This window comes from Camellia sinensis, chromosome 10 (genome assembly GCF_055761805.1).
Source record: "Camellia sinensis isolate YWXY chromosome 10, ASM5576180v1, whole genome shotgun sequence".
Lineage (NCBI taxonomy): Eukaryota > Viridiplantae > Streptophyta > Magnoliopsida > Ericales > Theaceae > Camellia > Camellia sinensis.
The window spans coordinates 61,605,367-61,627,714 of record NC_138970.1 but is presented as its reverse complement, the minus strand read 5'-3'; the positions used below and the strand labels follow the sequence as shown (position 1 = coordinate 61,627,714).

The 22,348-nt window shown below is 45.3% G+C and overlaps 2 protein-coding genes across 2 annotated transcripts; both read left to right on the top strand.

The window, feature by feature from the left end:
- The first annotated feature begins 12,963 nt into the window (after positions 1 to 12,963).
- Positions 12,964 to 13,962, top strand: LOC145800430 (uncharacterized). The gene has a single exon (XM_082890101.1). It carries the CDS (start codon positions 12,964 to 12,966, stop codon positions 13,960 to 13,962), a length of 999 nt encoding a protein of 332 aa, XP_082746227.1.
- Positions 13,963 to 14,109: 147 nt separating this feature from the next.
- LOC145800429 (uncharacterized) lies at positions 14,110 to 17,022 on the top strand. The gene is made up of 2 exons (XM_082890100.1): positions 14,110 to 15,872; positions 16,587 to 17,022. Exons 1-2 carry the CDS (start codon positions 14,110 to 14,112, stop codon positions 17,020 to 17,022), a joined length of 2,199 nt encoding a protein of 732 aa, XP_082746226.1.
- Positions 17,023 to 22,348: the final 5,326 nt, after the last annotated feature.

Genomic DNA, 22,348 nt, shown 5'->3' with positions numbered 1-22,348 from the left:
CCACACATGGTTGCAGAGATGGCTTAACACGCCAAGGTCGCACTTCAACAACAAATTCATCACGAATGAGCATATGTTATATCATAGAGTAGAACTTGATTTCAAAACAAATGATTTTATTATTAGATATGCCTCTAGTGTAGCTAGAATGAATATGTCATTACTATTTTTTTTTTCCTTATTCTGTTCTTGTAGAGGTAGCAAATATCATTTACCACAGCTACAGGACCAAGGAAAGAAAACAAATACCTGAACCCACCCTCTTTCTCGAGTGCAACATACACTGCAGGATGTTCTTACCAACATTACAATTATCTTTTGAAGAATCAAGTGGAAGGAGTGATTTTTAGAGCTGGTTATCAGTTGATCAACAAGGTGAGCCTGTACTTCTTCCCATTTTCCCTTTTTTGGTGGTGATTGTCTCCACACAGAGGTGAAAGTAATGTTGGGGGATTGGGGCGGGGGTGTTACAGGTCAAATATATTCGCAAGAATTATCCAAAAACAACTATAAAATGGGCATACTAAGGCACAACCACAACACATATAAATCCAATGTGGAACTCTTTAATTGCTACTTCGATCCTTGCAATAACTGGCCTTCGTCTGCATTGGACTTCAGTTCTTGTACAACTTTGTTCCTGAAAAATGCTTCTAGCCTTATTGGTAGCTATGCCTCGGTAATTAGCTTCTCACCACGTGCATTAGAGGTCAAACGGCTAACCATGAAACTGTATTTATAATCTCATATAGAAAATAGTGGCTTGTTTAGATGGGAAAATCCTTAATACTAATTTGTCAACCACTATCAGGTAAGCAGCCAGCCATTGCTTTTCAAGAAATTGTTTCTCTGTTCCTACCAGCAAGAGAGAGAGAGAAATTTTCTAAATAATATCCATCGGGCTGCATTTGGTATTGTGAACAAAAGATATAGAAATCAGCAGCATAGATCACTTTTGCCTCATTTTAACAAATTTAGCCCATAGACAAAATTGTATAGTTTAGCTCCTTTACCTCGTTCATCAAAAACAACCAATAAATATATTCAAACATTGATAATAAGTACTCAATTAGTGAGCAACATCATAAGAGAATCTATAAGTTATTAAGCAACATCTAACTATTAATAAAACTCAAAAATTCTTGAAAACATAAATGATGCTTACCTTGCTGAAAAGGCTGCTACGACACTATAGTAGTGATCATTCAACAACATCTAGTTATTACGCAACATGTTAATAAAGCTTTTAATTTTATTGTTGTTATTATTATTATTTTTTTATGAAAACGTAGTGATCATTCCCTAAGCATTTAATTTTTACCATTTTTTTCAAATGACAATTCAATAAGTTCATCCTAGTGTAAGAGAAGAGGCATAATAAAACCCAACCAATTTTGTTAATATCATACCACTTCATGCAACATTTTTGTAATAAGTTTGGTACATATCAGTACAAGAGATAATATCATAATGCAACATATATAAATGAGTTCCACGTAATAACACACTTTTTGAGCATAGGCCTATACGAGGACATGCTAGTATAAATACATTTATTTGGGATAAAATACACATTTTAGTATAATGTAGAATTTCCTTCACAGCTTAAAAAATTTACTCAATATCATGCATTCTATGATTGTCTTTTGGCATGAACTTCTTTATCACTTCTCAGAGAGCAGGATCTTGTCCTTTAGTTGAGAGTATGTCCACGATCAAGGAAAAAGTGGATGCATCTGCTGAGAAACCCCTTTGAACCATTTCCTCAACAAGTATTAATGCCTCGTAGCACTTGTGTTGTCCAATAAATCCTCGGATAATAGTGTTGTAAGTGACATCATCTGCCCATTCTGTTCCATTTTAACAAACAACTCTTTAGCTTCATGTAGTAGGCCTTCTTCACAAAGACCTTGTATCATGGTAGTGTATGTCTTAACATCAGGTTGTAATCCCTTGGAAGAAAGGTAACTGAAAACGGGCCCTTGCAGTGTCAAACTTTTTATAATTGAAGAATGCATGAATGAGGATATTATACTTAACAATATGAAGAAGTAAACCATTGCTTTCCATCATGTGGAATAATGACAATGCTTCAGAAATATGCCCATTTTTGCAAAACCCGTCCAATAAGATACCATAAGTTTGAGAATTTGGAATTATTCCTGCAGCTTGCATCTCATTAAAAAGTTCTTGAGCAACTCCACATCTACTTGATCGAAACAAGCCCTGTAGCATAGCATTGAAGGTTTCGGTGCTAGGTTTCAACCCCCTTCGAGGCAATTCTCGAAAGAGAAGCATGGCCTCATCAATTTTCATCTTCTTGCAATATCCATTGATTAGAATGGTATAGCTAAACACATTAGGGTGAAGGCCCCTCTTCACCACGACATTGAACACCCTAATTGCTTCATTCATGTGGCCTTGCAGACAATATCCATCCATTAGAGTACTGTATGTGACTACATTAGGATCCACACCTCTTTGTATCATGACTTCAAGTACCCCCTCTGCCTCTTTCATCTTCCCTTCCTTGGTACATGCATCCAGCAACACACTATACGTATGAACATTCGGAGCAATACCATTATCCAACATTTCTCTAAACATTTCGGTAGCCTTCTTCCACCGGGCAAAATTACATAGGCCATGAATCAAAGAGGTATAAGTGACAACATCTCGACGAATGCCATGTTCATTCATCTTAGAAAAGAGTTTCATAGCATCTTCCACCATTCTATCCTTGCAAAGACTATCAATGATTGTGTTATACACTACGGTGTCAGGTTTACAACTTCCCTCTTCCATTATCCTAAGCAAACTAACAGCCCTGATAGTGTTCCCCGTTCTGCCGAGCCCATTAACAATCGTTCCATACATAACCACGTCGAGTTCAATTTCACTCATTCTTATTAATTTCTTAAATAACTCTACAGCTTCAGGGGTTTTATCATCCAAAATAAGTCCATTTAACAGAGTGTTAGTTACATCAGGTGTATAACCGCGTTTGAAGAGGGTGCCCAAAAGAGAGAACCCAAAATCGACTTGATTCAGGCGGCAATAACAGTTAATAGCAATGTTGAAGGTGTAGATATCGACCTGAATGCCTAGAAAATGCATTTTCCCAATAAGAGGAAGTGCAAGGTCGTAATGACCCATTTTCAAAAGAGGACCTACAGCTTTGTTGAATTAAGAAATCGGGGGAAAGGTCGCATTTGGATCATGCGATTGAACGAATTTACAGCGTCTTGGAGATCATTGCATCGCAGTGTTGGTAAAGTTTTAGAGTTTCAGGTAGTAGTAGAGAGAGAACAATGAAACAGAACAAATAAGAATGAAGAGGGATGATTAATTAGAGAGGTGTGCGGGAAAGAAATAAACCTTCTCGTATAATCCTGTTGATCAAGTCTGCGCTCCTCCGTACGTCGTCGCTTTACTCCCTGAAAACACAAACATGAGCTAATCGACGGGTGTGTGCCGGAAACCCCTCCGATGCCTAAGTCAGCAACTAGACAATAGACAATAAGCTCTATGTATTCTAGAGTAAGAATTGTGATACCTCTACATAGGTCTGATCATGAGCTTTTATAGACTTTACTTTGGCACAATCCTAGTAGGATTCCAACTCTCCCTATGAGAGTCCTCCTAGAAATCACACACCTTACTCACTACCAACCAAGTGAGATGGTTTTGCACAATCCTAGTAGGACTATACTCTCCTTAGCAGAGTCCTCCTAGAAGTCATACTCCTACTCACTGCCAACCAAGTGAGATGGTTTACACAATCCCAGTAGGACTCTAACTCTCCTTAGCAGAGTCCTACTAGGAGTCTCATCACTGCAAGCCAAGTGAGATGGCTGAACCTTTTATCTTGGTTATACATTCCTGCCCGAACTGATTTATCTCGGTCCCTTGCCCTTCGAACCGTGTGATCGAAAGCCGATCTAACGGATGCCACCCTGCCGAGCTATACATAGCCCGACCCTTGCCATTGATGCTACCTCCTTTTAATAAGCTACTGCAACCACACCGAGCTAAGTTACCTCGGCCACACGCTTAAGTAATGATGTAGATGGCGCCCGGCCGAGTTATACCAAGACCGGCCGAGCTATACCAAGCCCGACATCCTTTCTCACCAATACCTCGGCTAACCACCAGGCCCACTTATTTCGGCTGACATCTTTACCTCGTCTGACATCTTTACCTCGGCTAACATTGCGGTCAGCCAAGTTACTTCGGCTCTGTGATACTTTAAGCACTACTACCAGTCTTGACTTCGAGATGACGCCCTGCAGAGCTATCGTTTAGCTCGGTCCTCTTTCTACCGATACCTCGGTCTATAGTTCGGCCTAAACCCAACATATGAGATGTCTTCTTGGCCTAAGACCGAGCTACACCAGCCCTTATCTCGGCCCATTACGCGGTCCAACTCCCAAAGAAGACTCTTCCTAGCTCGGCCCAATTTGTTTACAAATTACCCTCTCAAGAGGGAAATATTGTACCTTTTTGACAATTATGATCGGCAATTCTTCTTCTTCTTCGTCCAATAATGGAAGAAACAGAAACTCTTCTTCTTGACATCTTCTTCAAACTCTGTCACTCTGTGTGTCTGAGAGGAGGGATCAAGAGAGATAGAGCCTGAGAGTGAACGAGAGAGAGAGGAAGAGAGGAAGAGAGGAGTACAGACTGGGGTAGTACACAAAAACATACTCATTTGCAATTTTTCCAAACAAAATTGAGAAAATTAATAAAAATAATAATAAATTTAACTTTTACAATAAAATAAATCTTTAATTTGAGTTATGGGGAAATTGGTCTAACATCCTTCTCTAATTTTTAGTAAGGGGGAGGTTTCCAATTTTTTTTTTTTTATAGCCTAAGATCCCTTACTCACACTTATATATTATGAAGTACGGATACTCTGAAATGGCCCCCATATGCGTATCGAATACACACTACAACAAGTTAGGTCTTGAATGACGAAATTTTTTTGTCTCCAAAAAGCTAATTTCGTCACTATAGATATTTGTGAGGAAATATTTTCGTCACTGGTTTCGTCATTGAATGTTTGTCACTAAAAACCACTGTGACGAAAAATAATTTCGTCACCAATGAAATTACTTCAGTGACGAAATTTTTTGTCACCAATAAAATAACATTTTGTCGTTAAAAATTCTCAATTTCGTCACCAAATAGTTATTCAGTACCATATTTATAACTTTAGTTGACGAATAAATTTGTCACACATGTGAATTATTGATGAGGAAATAATTTCGTCATAGTAACATGTAAAGGTGACGAAATTTTTCGTCACACATGTTGATCATTGATGAGGAAATAATTTCGTCACAGTAAGATGTAATATTTCGTCACAAATATATATATACGTGACGAAATTTTTAGTCACCAAATAACAAAATCAATGAAAACTTTCATATATAGGCTGCAATAAATTTTGTCACAAAAATTGTTTATTAGCGACGAATAATCACTTTGTCATAATAACAAGTACAAATGACGAAACAAATTCGTCACTAAACTTGTTCCATATTTTATAATTTAATTTAAATTATTATTTCACAAATATCTCTGCTCATATCTCAATAGTTTTCAAATATACTAACAAATCCACTGGCTATTATACATATCGGATACGGATACTGTAACGCCCTCAAATTAAACCCATTATATACACTTCATTGACATGCATTATTTAAAGAAAATAATTTATTAAACCATTCATCAGAGTATTACTAAACGAAAACATTACATATAACATCAAATTTAATGCCCTATGGGCTTACATCTTTCCAAGCCAACACTTGGACACAACAATATGAGTTCTAACTCAAATACAAATAAAGCCCTAGGCTTGAGTGTTTACATGTACTAACAATGAAAAACAAATAACTAGAAATAGTCTTCAAATCCAAGTCCTTCCAAGCTAAGTCCTTGGAGGAAGCTTATCACCTGAACCTGAAAATGATGTTCCCATAAAGGGTGAGCCACAGCCCAATAGGAACATACTAAACCACATATAAGCAATGAATAAAGCAATAGCATTCAACAGATGGTTAACCAAGATAATCAATTACTTCATTTTACAGTCTCATGACACTATTGTGTAAGATACGTTTTACTTTCCAACTTTATCATTATGGCTCAGAACCTGGCCAAACTTACAACAGTGAATTATATATATATCGTATTCACGTTCTTCCAATGTCAACAAACAAACAAATGAGTCTCAAGCTCAAATCAAAACACTTCATACTTCCAGTTTGATACACATTTTAGTGCTGTATCAATAAAACACTTCAATATAAATAAGCACACACAAAAGTGGTGCTAATGGAGTCCATCCCCTATCTCCTCCCAAACAAAATCCGGTTTAGAGGTCCATCCCCTATCTTCCCCCAAACCGTGGAGTACATCCCCTATCTCCTCCCACACAAAACAATGTATGCAAATGCAATGCTCAATCAATACACGTATTTTCTGTATCAATGCAATAGTCAAAATTAATGACTTAACCAATGTGATTAGTTTCAGTTATTCCTAATCCACATGCAATGTCTACAACAATCACGACTATCCTCCACCGATAGCCCAAAACAGTTATTTCTAGACTGGAAATAAATATATTAACAATTCAATGGGCGAGTGATTTACATTACCCAACTACACCATTTAAGCAATAAATTTCTCAATTTCATGAATTTAACCAAATTCCCCAATTCCCTTAAATTAATTATACAAATTAATTAATTTAAACAACTAGGGTTTTTCCCAAAATTATCAAAGTAACCCCAACTTATCAAAATACTAAAACTTAGAACAAAACTTATAAAATGGAGTAGGAAATCCCTACCTCAAAGAAAATAACTCAAATGGTGAAGACAGAGATGAGTGCCCAAAAACCAATGTGCTCCAAATCGCCAAATGTTCAGATTAAATGAAAGCCCTCAACTCACTCTATCTTTTTAATGAAGGATCTAGGGTAGAAACACACCCTAAGTGGATCAAATCTAAGAGAGAAGGTGAGTAGGGAGAGAGAGAAGTCGGACCTAGGGTTTGGAACCAAAAAGAATATGAAAAAGACTGATCAAAACCTGCTGCTGCGTATATAAACTGGACAGGCTCGCTCGAGCGAAGACTTGGTCGCTCGAGCGACCAGACACAGAGAAACTACGCTCGAGCCAAGGAAACCTTGCTCGAGCCAACAACCCAAAGGCTCGCTTGAGCGAAAGAAAACTCGATCGAGCGAAGAACTCAAACCCTCAGGTCTGCAACTAGACACACGCTCGAGCGAAGGAACTATTGCTCGAGCGAAGAACGAACTAATTCGCTCGAGCGAAGAAAATCTCGCTCGAGCCAAGAATGCAAAGGTACAGGTCCAAACTGGACGCCACTTCTCGCTCGAGCTACCAAACCCCGGCTCGAGCGAAGAACCAAAAACAACAGCTCGCTCGAGCGACAAACTCCTCGCTCGAGTGAAGATCCAAAATTCTGGACAGCAACACTTGGTTCCTAAACCCAACCAACCCGAAATAGACCTGCCCAACACATCCTATAATTCCAAATGAGAAAATAAGGGACAACAACAACCATTATACAATGACAGAATCTACGGATCCTATGTCCGGATACAATAATCAAATGGGAAAAGACCGGGGTCGCTATAGATACGCGCCCGATATGGTAGGATATGTATCAGATACGGCAGAGAAGTATCCCAATTTTTTTTTTAAAAATTTTTTGAATCTCGGATACGTTTGGGATACGTGAGGAGACTTCAAGGATGCGCTTGGGATACTTTCGAGATACGGCGGGGCAAAAACAATAATTTAAAAAACTTGTAATGGGGTCAAAATATAAATTAACAAAAGTAATCTAAAATAAAACAAAAAATCAAACAAACAAACCCTAGCTTAGCAACAACTCGAATAGCAGCAACAACGTCATCGTCTCTATCACGATTCACGAACAACAGCAACTCTTCGTTGTCGTCATCAACCAAGGTTCGTCCTCTCTCGCTCTCGCTCTAGCTCTCACTCTCATTCTCTCTCGCTCTCACTCTCTCACTTTTCTGTTTGTGTCACTTGATCTCAGTCCCTTTCTCTCACTTGATCTCACTCTCTCTCTCTCTCCCCCTCTCCCTCTCGCTCAATCTCTCTCTCCCTTTCGCTCAATCTCACTCACTCTCTGTCTCTCCGTCTTACTTAATCTCACTCTCTCTCTCTCTCTCACTGTACCAACCCCTTTGAATTTCTTGTTTTTTTTTTTTTTTTTTTTTTTTGTGCAGCTAAGCTAAGCTAAGCTACTAGTACTCACTTTTTATTTCCTTAAAAGACAACAACATCAAGAACCCTTGTGATGTATTTTTTTTTTTTTATCATTGAAAGGGTAAATTTTTCCCCCTCTTAATTTGAATTGCATTATGGTTGTTATGGGTGATGCTATATTGTTGGAATTGCTAAATTTTGAATTTTGAATTTTTTTTTTATGTTCATGCCAAAAGATAACTACATTAATGTTTTGTTTTATTTCTTTACCAAATTTATAAATTTTAGGAAATGAGTTTGGGTACGGGAAGTTTGGGTTCAACAAGTGGTATACCAATGGAAGAAGATGATCATGTTCCTCTTTGGTGTTATGTTACAAAAATGGAAAAAAAAATAGGGGAATGAGGTGGTAATACCAAGTTTAAATGCACTTACTGTCAAAATGAGTACAAGTAGGGTCAAGGCACATTAGTTAAAACTTTCTGGCCATGGGATTAGAGTGTGCCCCAAAGTGACTCCTCAACACCTTGCTGAAATGCAAAGGAAAATTGGAGAAGTCGAGAAGAGGTTAAAGATGGCTATGCCTAAAAAAGTTCCTTTACCACATTCCACTTGCCAATCTACTTCAACAGGTTTAGGGCCTTTAGATATCGGAGGGGTATGAGCCAAGAAAAAAAAAGACTACTGGAACTTCTGCTCTAGAAAAGGCATTCAACCCTGTTATTCAGGAACAATTGCATTCTGAGATTGCTCACATGTTTTATTTAGTGGGGTTACCTTTTCATTTATCAAGGAACCCATATTATGTTAGTGCTTTTCAATTTGCTACCAACAATCCAGTTCCTGGTTATGTACCACCTGGTTATAACTTGTTAAGGACTACATTGCTTCAAAAGGACATGGCTAATGTAGACAGGTTGTTGAAGCCAACTAGAGCATCATGGAAGGAAAAAGGGATTGAGTATTGTTTTAGATGGATGGGCTGATTCTCAAAGAAGGCCCCTTATTAATTTATAGGAGCATCAGAAGCTGGGGCAGTGTTCTTGAAAGCTATTAATTGTGAAGGTGAGCACAAAGACAAGTTTTTTATTTCCAACTTAATTAGTCAAGCAATTAAAGAAGTTGGACATCAGAATGTCATTCAAGTTATTACAGATAATGCTCCCATGTGTAGTGCAGCTGGTTTACTCATTGAAAATAAGTACTCCGAATATCTTTTGGACACCATGTGTAGTTCACACATTGAATCTTGCTCTTAAGAATATTTGTGCTCCAAAGGGAACAGGGGGTACTGCTTTTGCTTACGATGAATGTCACTAGATCACACTTTGTGTTGATGATGTGATGTTTATCAAAAAATTCTTCATGAACCATTCCATGCGGCTAGCTATTTTCAATGAATTCGTATCCTTGAAGTTGCTTGTTGTTGCAAACACACATTTTGTATCTGCCATTGTCATGCTCAAAAGGTTTAAACTTATAAATCATGGCCTCCAATAAATGGTTATTAGTGACCAGTGGGTTTCTTACAAAGAAGATGATGTTGGGAAAGCAGCATCTGTGAAGGAAAAATTATTGAATGATGTGTGGCGGGATAAGATTGATTACGTTTTGTCTTTTACATTACCTATCTATGAGATGCTTAGGTTTTATGACACTGACAAACCATGCCTTAGTCTATGAAATGTGGGACACCATGATTGAAAAGGTGAAGGCAAGCATCTTTACGCATGAAAGGAAGCTAGATCATGAGGAATCAATCTTTTATTCCGTTGTACACAATATACTAGTTGAGAGGTGGGCCAAAAGTAACACTCCTCTTCATTGCCTTGCACATTCTTTGAATCCGAGGTAATAACTTAATTCATAGTCTTACTAATTAGATTTCTTTGTTCACATTTGTCTCTTAATATGAATAACATAATTTAATTTTGAAACTTTCTAATGTTGTTGAGAGGGGAGATTTGCGCCGTTAGTACGGCTGAGCTAAGACAGGACGGATCTGTTTTGCTCGGTCTAAAAGATCGGCTGACCGACGTGATCTGAGCCTGGCCGAGCTGCGACTAGCAAACATTCGGCAGTGCACATAGCCGAGTGGCGAGACCGAGCTACGGGTAGCTCGGGCTAAACTATGGATAAGTAAGGGATGGCACGCCTCTGACCGGATGGCCGAGATGGGCAGATTCCAGATAACCTCGGATGAAGGTAGAGCGGGCGGAGGCCGGCATGCCTCATGACCGGTATGCCACGATGCACTGGTCAATACCAGCCCGGCCCATGAAGCATCACCCCTCTGCCCCTTTGACAAGGGCCAGTCCGGTGGGACATGGCGCGGTTGAGCGCCTGTGGTGATAGTTCTGCGCGGGAGATAGGTCGGTCGTGGTACTGCGGTCTGGTGTGCCACCTGGGCCAATGGCATGAGGGAGAGGACATCTGCTCCATGCATGCCTCAATACCGTTAGACAGTTCTGCGTGTACTGGTGGGAGGACTAAGCCTTTACACGCGTAAGGTGGTGAGAGGCGAGCACTGCCACCTGTCTTGGGAAGGACAGCAGAGGTAGTGCGTGCATAATCTTGAGGCTGCATGGCCAGCCTTGAAATAGGGTGGAGGACAAACGTTAGAGGTATGCAACTTCTTCCCCAAAAAGAATACTCTCTCTCTATCAGTCTTCTTCTTCCTCAAGTGAACTGACTTGATCGTCGGAGGGTCTATCCGGCACACCACCACCGGGCAGCTCACCGTTTCTGTGTTGCTAGGTAGACGCCGTCAAGAGAAGCTTGGAGTACAAGGAATACGGAAAGCAGAGGATATTTCGCCCCCGTACAATTGGCGCTATCTGTGGGAAGTCTTTGATACTCAACCCTTGTTCTTTTAGCTTCTTCAACCATTTCCATGGCCAACAACGGCGAAGCCCCGCTGTCCGTCGTCGATGGCGTCACACCTGAGTACGTCCGCGTGAGAGAAGGTCCTCCGAATATTCCAGCCATGGCGGGCCTAGAGACGCCTTCGCGAAGTGCGCGAGACAAACGCGGAAGGAGTGCTGATCGCTCGCAGAGTCCTGAGGGCCGCCGACGCCGGGGGGAGTCCCATGCGCAGCGCCTGGAGCACAAACTCAAGGACCAAGACGCCGTCATTCGCAAGATGGCGGCGGAGATGGAGCTGCTGAAACGCCAGATTAAAAGGAAGGGTGTTGCTGGAGAGGGCAACCTCAGTGAGCGCACCCCATCCCCTCGTAGTAGCAGTCGCCACCAGGGGAGGACTCATTCTCTCTCCATCACCAGGAACTATGGGGTTGGGGATTCTGACCAAAGAGAGGGCAGGACTCTCTCTCGCGACAGCACCTACCGCCCCTCACGCCCGACGCCGACGTCGGGATCCTCTTTCTCCACACGTTCCAGGGACTTGAGGGATGTATTGGAGGAGAGGGCGCGTCGTCGGGAGGCCCGGAGAGTGCCGACATTGCAGAGGTTGAGTGCTCCAGTTCGTTGTAGTGAGGAAGTGGCGATGCCAACCCCCAAAGTGATGGCCCCTGCGCTGGTGGACAAAGAGCTGGCGCGACTTACAGCCACGCCGCTATCTCCAGAGATTGAGAGTACGCCACTCCCCGTCGGATTCCACCAGCCAAAGTTCACTTTGTACGACGACAAGACGGATCCGTACATGCATGTGAGCCATTACCGGCAAGTAATGGCTGGACACCGGCGGAATGACACCTTGATGTGCCTCATATTCCCAGCAAGCTTGGGAGAGCTGGGTTTGAAATGGTTCGAAAGGCTCTCGGAGGGGAGTATTGAGGGGTGGCAGCAACTAGTGGAAGCCTTCGTCACCAGGTTCGAAACCAACACACGAACGCCGAAGGAGGTTGACCATCTCCTGGGCGTCAAGATGGAGTCTGGATGTTCGTTGAAGGCGTACAATGCGAAATACTGGGAAATTTACAATGAGATCCTCGACTGCCCCACTAATCTGGCGATCACTCAATACAAACGGGGTCTCCCAGTCGGACATAGGCTGCGAGATTCACTCACGATGCATCAACCCACAACCATGGAGTCATTGATGCAGCGGATCAATGAGCACATTCGTGTGGAGGATGATGCTGCCTCCGCGACCGAGAAGGCTAATCCGGTCGCGGCGGACAGAAGGGTTGCGGGGAAAGTTCACTCTGTTGGGTAGGAGGATAACTGCCCAAACAACCGGTCTAAAGACCAGCGCCATGGTTCAAACCGTGATGACAGAAACAAGGGTCGCCGAAATGACCGGGCTGACCCTCCCCGTGATGCAGCGGAGGATGCCAAAAGAAAATTAAAGGCGCGGACTAAGAACCCCACGGTATTTAAAATCCCCATCTACTGCATTTTGAGCGAGATTCGAGGTGAACCTTTCGTCCGTTGGCCGGCCAAGTTGGGGAGTGCGCAGAGGGGCTTCAATTCGAAATATCGCTGCACCTTTCATGAAGAACGGGGGCACCGAACAGAGGACTGCTTGCCGCTCAAACAACACTTAGAGGAGTTAGTGGCGGCGGGGCATCTTGACCAATACATAGATGGGGGCATCAAGGCCACGCCAGCGGACCAGGCTGAGCCAAACGGCCTGGCCGCCCTAGAAGCGCCCCCGCAAGGTGTAATCAACGTCATCCACGGTATCATTGAACCGGCCAGGGTTTGCGAGCTGAGAGGGATGATCAAGAAGGCCGAGCACATGAGGGAAGTGCTCTCTGTTCAGCCCGCTGTGAAGAAGGGAAAGACCGAAGAAAGGGACATCCTTTCATTCTCGACCAAGGACTTGGAAAGAGTTCAGATGCCGCACAATGATGCTTTAGTAGTCACTCTTCGCGTCAAAGACTTTGACATCAAGAGAATCTTGATCGACCAGGGGAGTTTGGTAGAAATTATGTATTATGACGCGTTTAAACAAATGAAGTTGGAAGACAAGGACTTGGCCCCCGCAACGTCCCCTTTAGTCGACTTCAACTCGCAGCCAGAATGGCCAATCGGAAAGATTATTTTGCCGGTCAAAGCGGGATCGGTCGTAAAGCAAGTAGAGTTCTGGGTGCTTAAAGTTCCATCAACTTACAACTTGATCTTAAGCAGAGGTTGGCTGCACGCCATGCAAGCAGTTGCTTCGACCTTCCACCAAGTCATGCGCTTTCCGGCACCAAGCGGACAAATAGAGGAAGTTTGGGGGGACCAGGTGATGGCGAAACAATGCTTTGTTACGGTAAATAGCAGCCGAGCGGCCAAAGGGTTCGTCCAAATGATTGAAGGGCCCGAGGGTAAAGAGGTCCTTGAAGACGTAGGAAGAAAGGCCGAGGAAAAGTCGGTCAAAGATTTGGTGGAAGTTCGCATTGACAAGGACGACCCAACTAAATTCTTCCTCTTGGGATCATCCTTGTCTAGCGCTGAGCGGATGGATTATGTCAACTTCTTGGTTTCCAATTTGGAGGCCTTCGCCTGGACGCCTTACGACATGCCTGACCCGAGCTTCATTTGTCATCAGTTGAATGTCTTCCCTAATGCACGGCCAGTCATTCAAAGGACGCACCGCTCAGCCTTGCACCATGCTGAAGTGGTCGCAGAAGAAGTGAAGAATTTGTTGGAAGCTGGGGCCATAGAGGAGGTGCAATACCCTCGATGGATATCCAACACGGTGGTTGTTCTGAAGAAGAACGGCAAGTAGCGAGTCTGCGTTGACTACAAGACTGTCAACCGAGCTTGCCCCAAGGATAGCTTTCCCCTCCCACGAATTGATCAATTGGTGGACTTAACCGCTGGCTATCAGAGGTTTAGCTTCCTGGACGCATATCGCGGCTACCACCAGATAGCCATGTATAAACCGGACAGAGAGATCACGTCGTTCACAACTCCCAGAGGCTTATATTGCTACAAAGTCATGTCGTTCGGACTAAAGAATGCCGGGGCGACCTTTCAGCGGATGGTAACAAAAATGTTCGCTCCCCTCTTGGGCCAAACAATGGAGGCTTATATCGACGATATGATGGTGAAGAGTAAGGAGAAGTCTCAACACCTCACCTACCTTGCAGAGATGTTCGCCATACTTAAGCTCCACAAGCTTCGTTTGAATGCCACAAAGTGCGCCTTCGGAGTTGGCACCGGAAAGTTTCTGGGTTTTCTGGTCACAAATCGAGGGATTGAAGCTGACCCATCACAGATCAAGGCCATACAAGACCTGGAGCGTCCCAACTCCACGAAGGACATGCAATATCTTGCCGGGATAGCAGCCACGTTGAACAAATTTATCAGCCGGTCTTCTGATCATTATAGGCCCTTCTTTAAAACTCTGAAGTCCAAGTTCTTTTGGGATGACGAGTGCGATGGCGCACTAGCAGACCTGAAAGCATATCTCTCCTCAGCCCCTATTTTGGTCACACCTCAGCCAGGCGAAGAGTTGTACCTCTACTTGGCTGTCTCTCAACACGCAGTCAGCGCGGTATTGGTGCGTGCTGAAGGCATCCAGCACCTACCAATCTTCTATGTAAGCAAGACTCTTCTCCCAGCCGAAACGAGATATCTTCCCTTGGAAAAATTGGCACTGGCCCTAATGATGGCGTCAAGAAAGCTGGCACACTATTTTCATGCCCATACAATAGTTGTGTTAACCAAGTTCCCGCTTAAAGTGCTTTTTGAAAAGGCAGATTTCACTGGGAGAATTTTGAAATGGGCCGTGGAATTAGGACAATATGACATCAAGTTCCGACCGCGCACCGCAGTCAAGGCTCAAGCACTTGCCGACTTTGTGGCGGAATTTGCCCCTGGGATGCATCCAGTGTGCCCGGTTGATTTGGTTGGTGCGGATTTAGCACAACCCATGGTTCTGGCAACAGAAACGAGTGTTGGTTCGCAAGTAGGACAAGAGACGAGCATGACCGGACTAACAAAGTCCGAAGATGATGAACCCAACAAGGTCAAAGAAAGGGACCAGGATGAACCGATCAGAGACTTGGAAATGAGAAGATCCCAGAACCCCTCTGATTGCTGGAAGCTGTTTATTGGCGAGATGTGGAAGCTCTTCGTTGATGGGGCGTCCAACAGACATGGGGCCGGGCTAGGCATCGTGCTGAAGTCGCCGGACGGGCTGATCATCGAGCAGGCAATTACACTCGGCTTCCCAGCGTCCAACAACGAGGCTAAGTATGAAGCTCTCCTTGCCGGACTAAAAAGCGCGCTGAGAATGAAAACCACAGCCCTTATGGTATTTAGTGACTCCAAGTTGGTGGTCAATCAGGTCTCAGGAGAATATGAAGCAAAGGACGAAAGAATGGCCAAGTATCAGGCGCTGGTACGCGCAGAGATCAAGAAGTTCGCTGCAATATGGTTGGAACAAATCGACCGCGAGGAAAACAGCGCGGCCGATGAATTGGCCGGACTTGCTTATGCTCAGACAGCTTTTCCTAACCCCTTGATGATAGAATTTTTACCACGGCCAAGCATCGAGGAACCAGAATCAGCCGAGGTACTCTGCACCGACTTAGGCCCTTCTTGGATGGATCCTATCATCGCCTTCTTGAAGGATAGAATTCTACCAGAAGAAAAGAAGGCGGCACACAAGATCCGGGCAAAGTCAGAGCGGTTTTGGCTCTCTCCGTCCGGGGCCTTGTACAAGAAATCTTTCATCGGCCCGTATTTGAAATGTGTCCACCCCACCATGGTGGAGGCTTTCCTCTATGAGATACATGAGGGAATCTATGGCAGCCATACTGGGGGCAGATCCTTGGCGTACCGAGCAATTTCTCACGGTTATTGGTGGCCGCGCATGCAGGCAGATGCGCAAAAATATGTTCGCAGGTGCGAGAAGTGTCAGAAGTTCGCCCACCAGATCCACCAGCCGGCTAGAGATTTGCTCTCTCTCACAAGTCCTTGGCCGTTCGCGCTTTGGGGGTTGGATATTTTTGGGCCACTCCCAGCTGCACCAGGCAACCGTAAGTTCTTCATCGCCGCCACCGACTATTTCACCAAGTGGGTTGAGGCCGAGCCACTAGCGACCATAAGGGAAAAGGACGTGAAGAAGTTTGTATGGCAAAACGTGATCACCCGTTTCGGTATACCCAAGGCCCTCATCTCGGATAATGGCACTCAATTTGATGGTAAAATCTTTCACGGATTTTGCGAAGAGTTGAAGATCGAGTTCTACAATTCGACGCCGACCTATCCTCAGTCAAATGGTCAAGCAGAGGCTTCAAACAAGACCATCCTGGACGGGCTGAAGAAGCGGCCTGAGAAGTCTAAGGGCAAGTGGGCTGAAGAACTCCCTAATGTGCTCTGGGCATACCACACTACGCCAAGGCGGTCAACCGGGGAAACACCATTTGCTTTGGCCTACGGCATAGAGGCCGTCATCCTGTTGGAAATTGGCATGCCAGCCATCCGCTCTGAAAGCTTCCAGCCAGATCTGAATAGTGAAGCGGTGGCATTGGAGTTGGACCTTGCTGAAGAAAGGAGGGAGCGAGCATTGATCCACATAGCGGCTTATCAACAAGAACTCTCCAAAAAGTACAACAAGGATGTGCACCCCAGGATGTTCAAGATTGGGGACTGGGTATTAAGAAAGGTGCTTGGCAACACAGTGGTCCCTGGTGAAGGAAAGCTCGGTGCAAATTGGGAAGGACCATACAAGGTGATTGGTCTTGCTGGTAAAGGGGCGTACCATCTGGAGGATATAGATGGCAAAGCTGTCCCCCGACCATGGAATACGGCCAACCTTAAGGTCTTTTACTTTTAAGATGTAATTTGCTTGTGTTGTTTAGTTTTTTTTTAGACCTTTAGCCTTTTGGCACTTAATGTAAAGGATAGCAATGCTTTTGTAATGAAAAATAGTCCTCTTGTTGTTTGGAACTACATCTTTGTACAATGGATTCGCAAGGACGCAAGGCAATTATGAATACCAGGGGCAAGAGACCGACTTGAATGGGACCAGACTGATTTCCTCCCGCCGGAATGAATGCAAACCGCACAAACAGTTGGTGCATTGTCAAACGATGTAATTGGCATAAGGCCCCATTCGCATTAGGGCCGAGCTGGTTTTGCTCGGTTGAAGTGTTGGGGTCATGACCAACTCAACTAAAACATTGGTGTTTTGCCCAGTGTGAGGGCCGAGCTGATTTTGCTCGGCCCAGTGGACGTATTGGCGTCTTGTCCAATATGGAAAATGAGCTGAGTTTGCTCGGCAGAATTCGGGATGTTGGAATTTTGTCTAACCGATAAGAAGCCGAGCTGAATTTGCTCGGCCTAAAAGAAATGTTGGCGGCATACCCAACTGAGAAAGCGAGCTGATTGCTCGATCACGTTGAAGTCGCATGAAATTTACAAACGAATGAAGGCCGAGCAGATTCTGCTCGGACGAATTAAAATATCAGTTCATTTGTATGCTCCCAGAACCGAACTACTAGAAAATGTTTGAGCTGATTTTAGCTCGGCAAACTATACGGCACAGCCGGCCTGGTAGTTGTGAATTTTCAACAGTTGAATCAAGGAATCCATGCAGATGCACACCGAACAGAAATAGAAGATGAGCGAGCAAAAAGCCAAAAATCTTCATTGATAAAGGAAATTTAAGTACAAGACGGGGGGAACATAGCCCGGTTACAAAAAAAGAAAAAAAGAAAAAAAAAGGGGTTCAATCCAACTCTACGTCAACCGTTTGTTCGGCGACTTGCACAGTTTGCTCGGCCTCTTCCACATTGTGCTCGGGCAGGTTTTCTTTGGCGTCATCGTCAGTGCCTTCCACCACAGCAACATCCCGATCAGCCTCTTCCTCCACATCTGGGGATGCTTCGGGAGGATTTTGCTCGGCTTCTTTTGCGGCGGCGGCTTCTTCCTCGGCCTCTTTCCTTGCATCCGCGATGAGCCGGTTTTGGGTGGCCTTGGAGTACGCCTGCATGTAGACCGGGATATAGGCAGCAGGCGGATTGATGAACATGTCAGAATCTTGACCAAGACCAACTTTCTCCACGGCAGCTTTCCAGTCGCATTGGAAAAAGATGTCCTTGGTTGCTTGGACCTGCCGTTCGTAGGTCTTCTCGCCCTGCGCGTATCCCTGGTCTTCTGCATCATCTACGGCCTTGTCCTTCTCGGCTTTGTGCGCATCGCGCAGCTTCCTCAGCTCGACGAGATACCGAGCCTTTGTCGACTTCACGGCCCGAAGTTTGTCCTCGTTAGCTCGGTCAACCTTCTGGCTCAAGATATCTCGCTCGGCCTCAACTGCTTCCTGCGCTGCTTTGAGCTTCGCTATCTCGCCCTTTTGAGCCTTATTCTCGGCTATGGCATCCCGCAGGCTCTGCCGTACTTTGATCATCCGGTCGTGGGCCAAGTAGTTCTTTTGCGCAGCCTGAAAACAAGTGAGAGATCGTCAGTATTCGAAAAACCGTGCAAAAGTCGAGCAAACAGTTTGGCGTAAAAAATGGAGAACTTACCAGCACTATGGATTTCGCTGCCGAGCGGAGGACCTTGAGGTCGGAAAGCTCGTCATATTTTTTTATATCGGTGGGCAAGATCAACCCTTTGGTCAAATTGAAACCAAGCGAGTAGTCCTTGTCCGCGTACATAGAGTCTTCAGCAGAAACTGCTCGGCCCTGGTATTTGAACTCGGGTGCCCAGACCGGGGGGGCTGGGCCCTTGGGTTTGCTGGTCCGTGGTTGCTCGGTCTGGTCCCCGAGCTCGGTAGAGATGTGATCGGTGAAGTCTTCATCCGCCAGACGCGGCCCGGTTTGCTCGTTCCTCGGCCGCTTCTTGGACCGACCAGCCGGATGCTCGCTGGCAAGCGCCAGTACTGCCCTGTCTCCCTGCACGGCGGGTGTGGAGGATGTCCCACCGGTTGCCTCTAGGTTCTGGGGCTCGTCTTCTTCCCTGGTGATTAAGGACTTGATGGCCCTGATTTTCGCCATTTCTTGCTCGGCGGTGAGTGGAATAAGCCTGATCGGTGGTAAGTTTGGATCTGGTTCTGGGGTTGGCGCACGCAGAAAATCGGTAACCCGGCTCCTGCACGGCGCGGTGTAATGGTAGGTCTGGTCGAAGCTGAGCAATTTCAAAGCCTCCCTCTCCTCGGCAGGATGGCGCAGCAGGACTCTGATGGCCTCTTGGTTGGCCCGGTAGTAGTCTGCTGCTAGGTGCTTATCTGCAAAAAGAAGACAAGTGTTAGATCGGCATGGAAAGTGAGTGATGCAAAAAGAAAATAACGCGGTCAGCCGAGCGACTCACCGGCACTGCCAAAATCCATTCTAATATACCATCCCGGTATGGGTGCCTCGGTGTCCTCATAGCGACCGGACACCCACAAGAAGTCGTCATCGTTTGTCTCCTTGTCCGGGTTACCCTCTATTAATTTTGCTCGGCCCTTCTTCACTTTGAGGTACCAGCAAAACCCGCTCTTATTTCTACTAAGACTATACTGATGGAAAATTTCAGCTAGACCGAGATCGAGACCGAGCCTCCGGTTCTGTTCGGCGACCCTGTTTATTATTTTGTAAGTGTTATTTGAAACTTGGGTCGGGTAAAGCCTTGTCTGCCTAAAAAACTCACAGATCAAAGGCTGGACCGGGAAGCGGAGCCCTCCCTCTACTATTGATACGACCGTAAAGGGGCACCGGTCTAGATCTCCCCAAGGGGTGTCTCCCTTTTTGGCGAGCTCTAAGATGACGTCATCTGGGATGTTGTACTCCCTTCAAAACTCTGCCATCGTGCCGGGTGAACTAACTATAAACCGGTACTTCCCCATTTATCTCGGTTTTACTTGGGTTATGGACTATCTCGGTCAAAAATGATGGTGTATTCGTTCAAACCTTGAGCTCCACCAATGATGGTTCTGGACTGGCCTGGACGGTCCTAGTGTGTTCTGCATTATTAAAAATAATTCCCAAGGGTTAGCACGGCAAAAATTGCGCGGCTCTTATTGCAACTAGCTCAATGAGAGGGTCACTAGTGTTTGGCCGGTTCGACCCCAACCTCGGCTAAGCTACAGCCTCTATTTCCTAGTTCGGTTCTGACTCTCCTAAGCTCACTCGGTCAAAGTTATAGCTCAATCGATTCTACTAGACGAACTGACTCGGTCAAGGCTCAAAGTTCAGTTCGCCCGGTTCAGTTCTATTATCGGTTTATTTGGTAGCTCGGCTCGGCTACAGTCTCAACGCGAGGCCACAAACTAGTTTTTGCTCAGCCGATGTGTCATTTAAGGATCTAAACGAGCGTTTTGCTCGGTTCTACCCAGATTCAAACTGTTCATCCCAGAAATAGGACGAACTCGTTCGAGCCCAGGAGAAATGAGGGGCATGGAAGCCCCATCCATTCCTACTGTTCTTGTTTGCCCTAGGGTGTGCAAGACCTAAGCAAGGGAAAGCAACCCTAATGGCCCCGAGTGTAAACATGGAGTATACAAAGCATAAAAAGGTGAAAAAGTTGAGGAACTCGAAGTGCGAGAGTTTGGAGAAAAGGTGGGAGGACTTGCCTAATACCAGTTGCAAGAGCAGGGCCTCTCGAACTTGGCAGTGGCTTTACGAGAAACAAAGAATGGAAGCGGAGGCAGGCGAGACGCAGCGGCAGTAAGGGGAAATTCTCAGAGAATATGGAAGCTAGGGTTTAGGGCTTGTGTGGAAGAGAAGGTAAAGTGAAGGGTTTTAGGCCCTTCGTTGGAATACAAAAGAGGGGGAAAGGAACCCCAAACGGCTGCGCCGTTTGAATTTTGCGCGTGCAGAACAGCTGGCTGTACGACCTAATGGCGTGAAGCCACGTGGCACTAGAAACGCGGCTGTCAGTACGGCTGTACGACCTTCGATGAGACTGCAGAGGAAATGGCCGATCAAACGGGATAGCTCGGCGGTAGATATGCCCCCAATCATGCTCGGCTTGGTGATGGCGCAACTCATCCGTAAGCTCGGTCACGATGGTAACCCTAATCACGACTAGGTCGGATGGGGTTAAGGGGCAATTGAGAGGGGAGATTTGCGCCGTTAGTACGGCTGAGCTAAGACAAGACGGATCTATTTTGCTCGGTCTAAAAGATCGGCTGACCGACTTGATCTGAGCCTGGCTGAGCTGCGACTAGCAAACATTCGGCAGTGCACATAGCCGAGTGGCGAGACCGGGCTACGGGTAGCTCGGGCTACGGGTAGCTCGGGCTAAACTATGGATAAGTAAGGGATGGCACGCCTCTGACCGGATGGCCGAGATGGCAGATTCCAGATAACCTCGGATGAAGGTAGAGCGGGCGGAGGCCGGCATGCCTCGTGACCGGTATGCCACGATGCACCGGTCAATACCAGCCCGGCCCATGAAGCATCACCCCTCTGCTCCTTTGACATGGGCCAGTCCGGTGGGGCATGGCGCGATTGAGCGCCTGTGGTGATAGTTCTGCGCGGGAGATAGGCCGGTCGTGGTACTGCGGTCTGGTGTGCCACCTGGGCCAATGGCATGAGGGAGAGGACATCTGCTCCACGCATGCCTCAATACCGTTAGACAATTCTGCATGTACTGGTGGGAGGACTAAGCCTTTACACGCGTAAGGTGGTGAGAGGCGAGCACTGCCATCTGTCTTGGGAAGGACAGCAGAGGTAGTGCACGCATAATCTTGAGGCTGCATGGCCAGCCTTGAAATAGGGTGGAGGACGAATGTTAGAGGTATGCAACTTCTTCCCCAAAAAGAATACTCTCTCTCTCTATCAGTCTTCTTCTTCCTCAAGTGAACTGACTTGATCGTCAGAGGGTCTATCCGGCACACCACCGCCGGGCAGCTCTCCGTTTCTGTGTTGCCAGGTAGATGCCGTCAAGAGAAGCTTGGAGTACAAGGAGTATGGAAAGCAGAGGATATTTGCCCCCGTACAGTTGTAATCTAGGTATTATAGTTCAATGTGGCTTAATGAAAATCCCAATCACGTCCCTTCTCATAGGAATGAAGAAATTTCAAGTATGAGAAACAAGTGTTTCAAGAAATACTTTCCAAATTTAGAGAAGAGAAGGGTTGTAAATGTGGAATATGCCAAGTTTTCAGGAGATTTGGATATGTTTGGAGATTTTGACTCAAAGATTGATAGAGTATTGGATCCACTTATTTGATGGTT

Excerpts from the sequence above, each read along its gene's own strand:
- LOC145800429 (XM_082890100.1), top strand. The coding sequence starts at position 14,110 with ATGTATAAACCGGACAGAGAGATCACGTCGTTCACAACTCCCAGAGGC. Across the intron at positions 15,873-16,586 it reads ATCCGGGCAAAGTCAGAGCG|GCGGTCAACCGGGGAAACAC; the intron begins GTTTTGGCTCTC and ends CACTACGCCAAG.
- LOC145800430 (XM_082890101.1), top strand. The coding sequence starts at position 12,964 with ATGATCAAGAAGGCCGAGCACATGAGGGAAGTGCTCTCTGTTCAGCCC.